Below are 1,253 nucleotides of genomic sequence, written 5' to 3' on the forward strand. Positions count from 1 at the left end.
AGCCTCGTGGGTGCCTTTCCCAAACCAGGTTTGCAAGCGCCCCGTTTGGGGGGGGTTGCCAGGGGTCCCCATCCCCCAGTGTCCATTTCTTGCTCTCCACAGCCATTGAGCAGGAGAAGCAAGCAAAGTGAGATTTCCCGCGAACCTGGAGGATTCTCCACCGCATCATCTTGGAGACCCTAGCCGTGATGTGGAGGAAGAGCCACCTGCAAGATGTACACGAGCGACAAGCTGCACTGTGAACCCGGGCACTCCGTGCCGTCGCCACCGGCCCGCGGGTCTCTGAAGGGGACCTTCCAATCGGACTGCCAAATTTCTCCGGTTTGCCCTGGAATATTATAGAAAATTATTTGTATGATTAATGAAAATAAAACACACCTCGTGGCATGGCTGGCGTGCTCTTGTCTCTTAGTTGAGTATGCGTGGGTAGTGCCGCTGCAGCGAAACCCGCGGCGCGCAGGAGTCGGGAGTTCCTGCGGCAGAGCGGGGGAGGGGGTCGCAGAATGGGCTGGCTTGGAAGGGACCATCTTTTAGTTTTGGATTTGCCTGTTCTCCGTAAGATTTCATAGGTTATTAGCCACTTATTCTTGCTTATAGTGCAATCGATGCAAAATTTAACCCCCCTTTTCAGTTCCTGGAAGCTGTCTTGGAAAATGCTTTGGCAAAGGGGCATAATTGTTTTTGATAAGCTTTTCCAGTCCCACCGCCTTTTTTTTTTTTTTTTTTCTGGACACCTCATAATTCTGATGAACACCAGGAGAGAACAGAGAGTTCACGTCAGAGAAGAAAGGGTGGGGGGAAAGACCGAATCCAGAATGTTGGAAATTGGGCGAGGTCACAAAAGTCCCCCATTAGCTTTCTCTTGGGGCCTGAAAGAGGGGGCATGGGAACAGAAACAAAGGCGGGAGCCAGGGAAAATGCCAGAATATCAGAACTGGAGGAACCAGCACCAGAACTAGAGGAGCTGTGGGGGATAGCCTCGCTTTTTGTCTCTTAACCCGAGCTCAAAAGCGTTAGCCGTTAGAGGGAGTGCTGGGCTGAGCAGCCTCGGGTGCTGTGATCAGCAGGAAGGGCGGGGATGTGGAGGGAGGGCTGGGGCCGGCAGGGGCGGTAGAACCCTGCTGGGTCACACCCCAGGTCCCATTGGGAAGGGCCGGGCCAGCCCGCAGGCCTCCACGAAGGAGGAAAGCCTGATGTGGTGGGGCTTTCTGAAGCTTAAGGAACTGGCTTGTGATTCTGGGTGGGGGAGGAGG

General features: G+C 54.3%; 1 protein-coding gene across 1 annotated transcript in view; it reads left to right on the plus strand.

Annotated features, from left to right (window-relative positions):
* The window catches only part of TMSB10 (thymosin beta 10), a 929-nt gene extending 541 nt beyond the window's left edge, over positions 1-388 (plus strand). Inside the window, exon 2 of the mRNA XM_010862180.1 lies at positions 103-388. Coding sequence (XP_010860482.1) covers positions 103-131 — 29 coding nt within the window. The 3' untranslated portion in view covers positions 132-388. The remainder of the gene's footprint in view (positions 1-102) is intronic.
* The last annotated feature ends 865 nt before the right edge of the window (positions 389-1,253 follow it).

The sequence above is a fragment of the Bison bison genome, unplaced genomic scaffold, assembly GCF_000754665.1.
Source record: "Bison bison bison isolate TAMUID 2011002044 unplaced genomic scaffold, Bison_UMD1.0 scf7180017864480, whole genome shotgun sequence".
Lineage (NCBI taxonomy): Eukaryota > Metazoa > Chordata > Mammalia > Artiodactyla > Bovidae > Bison > Bison bison.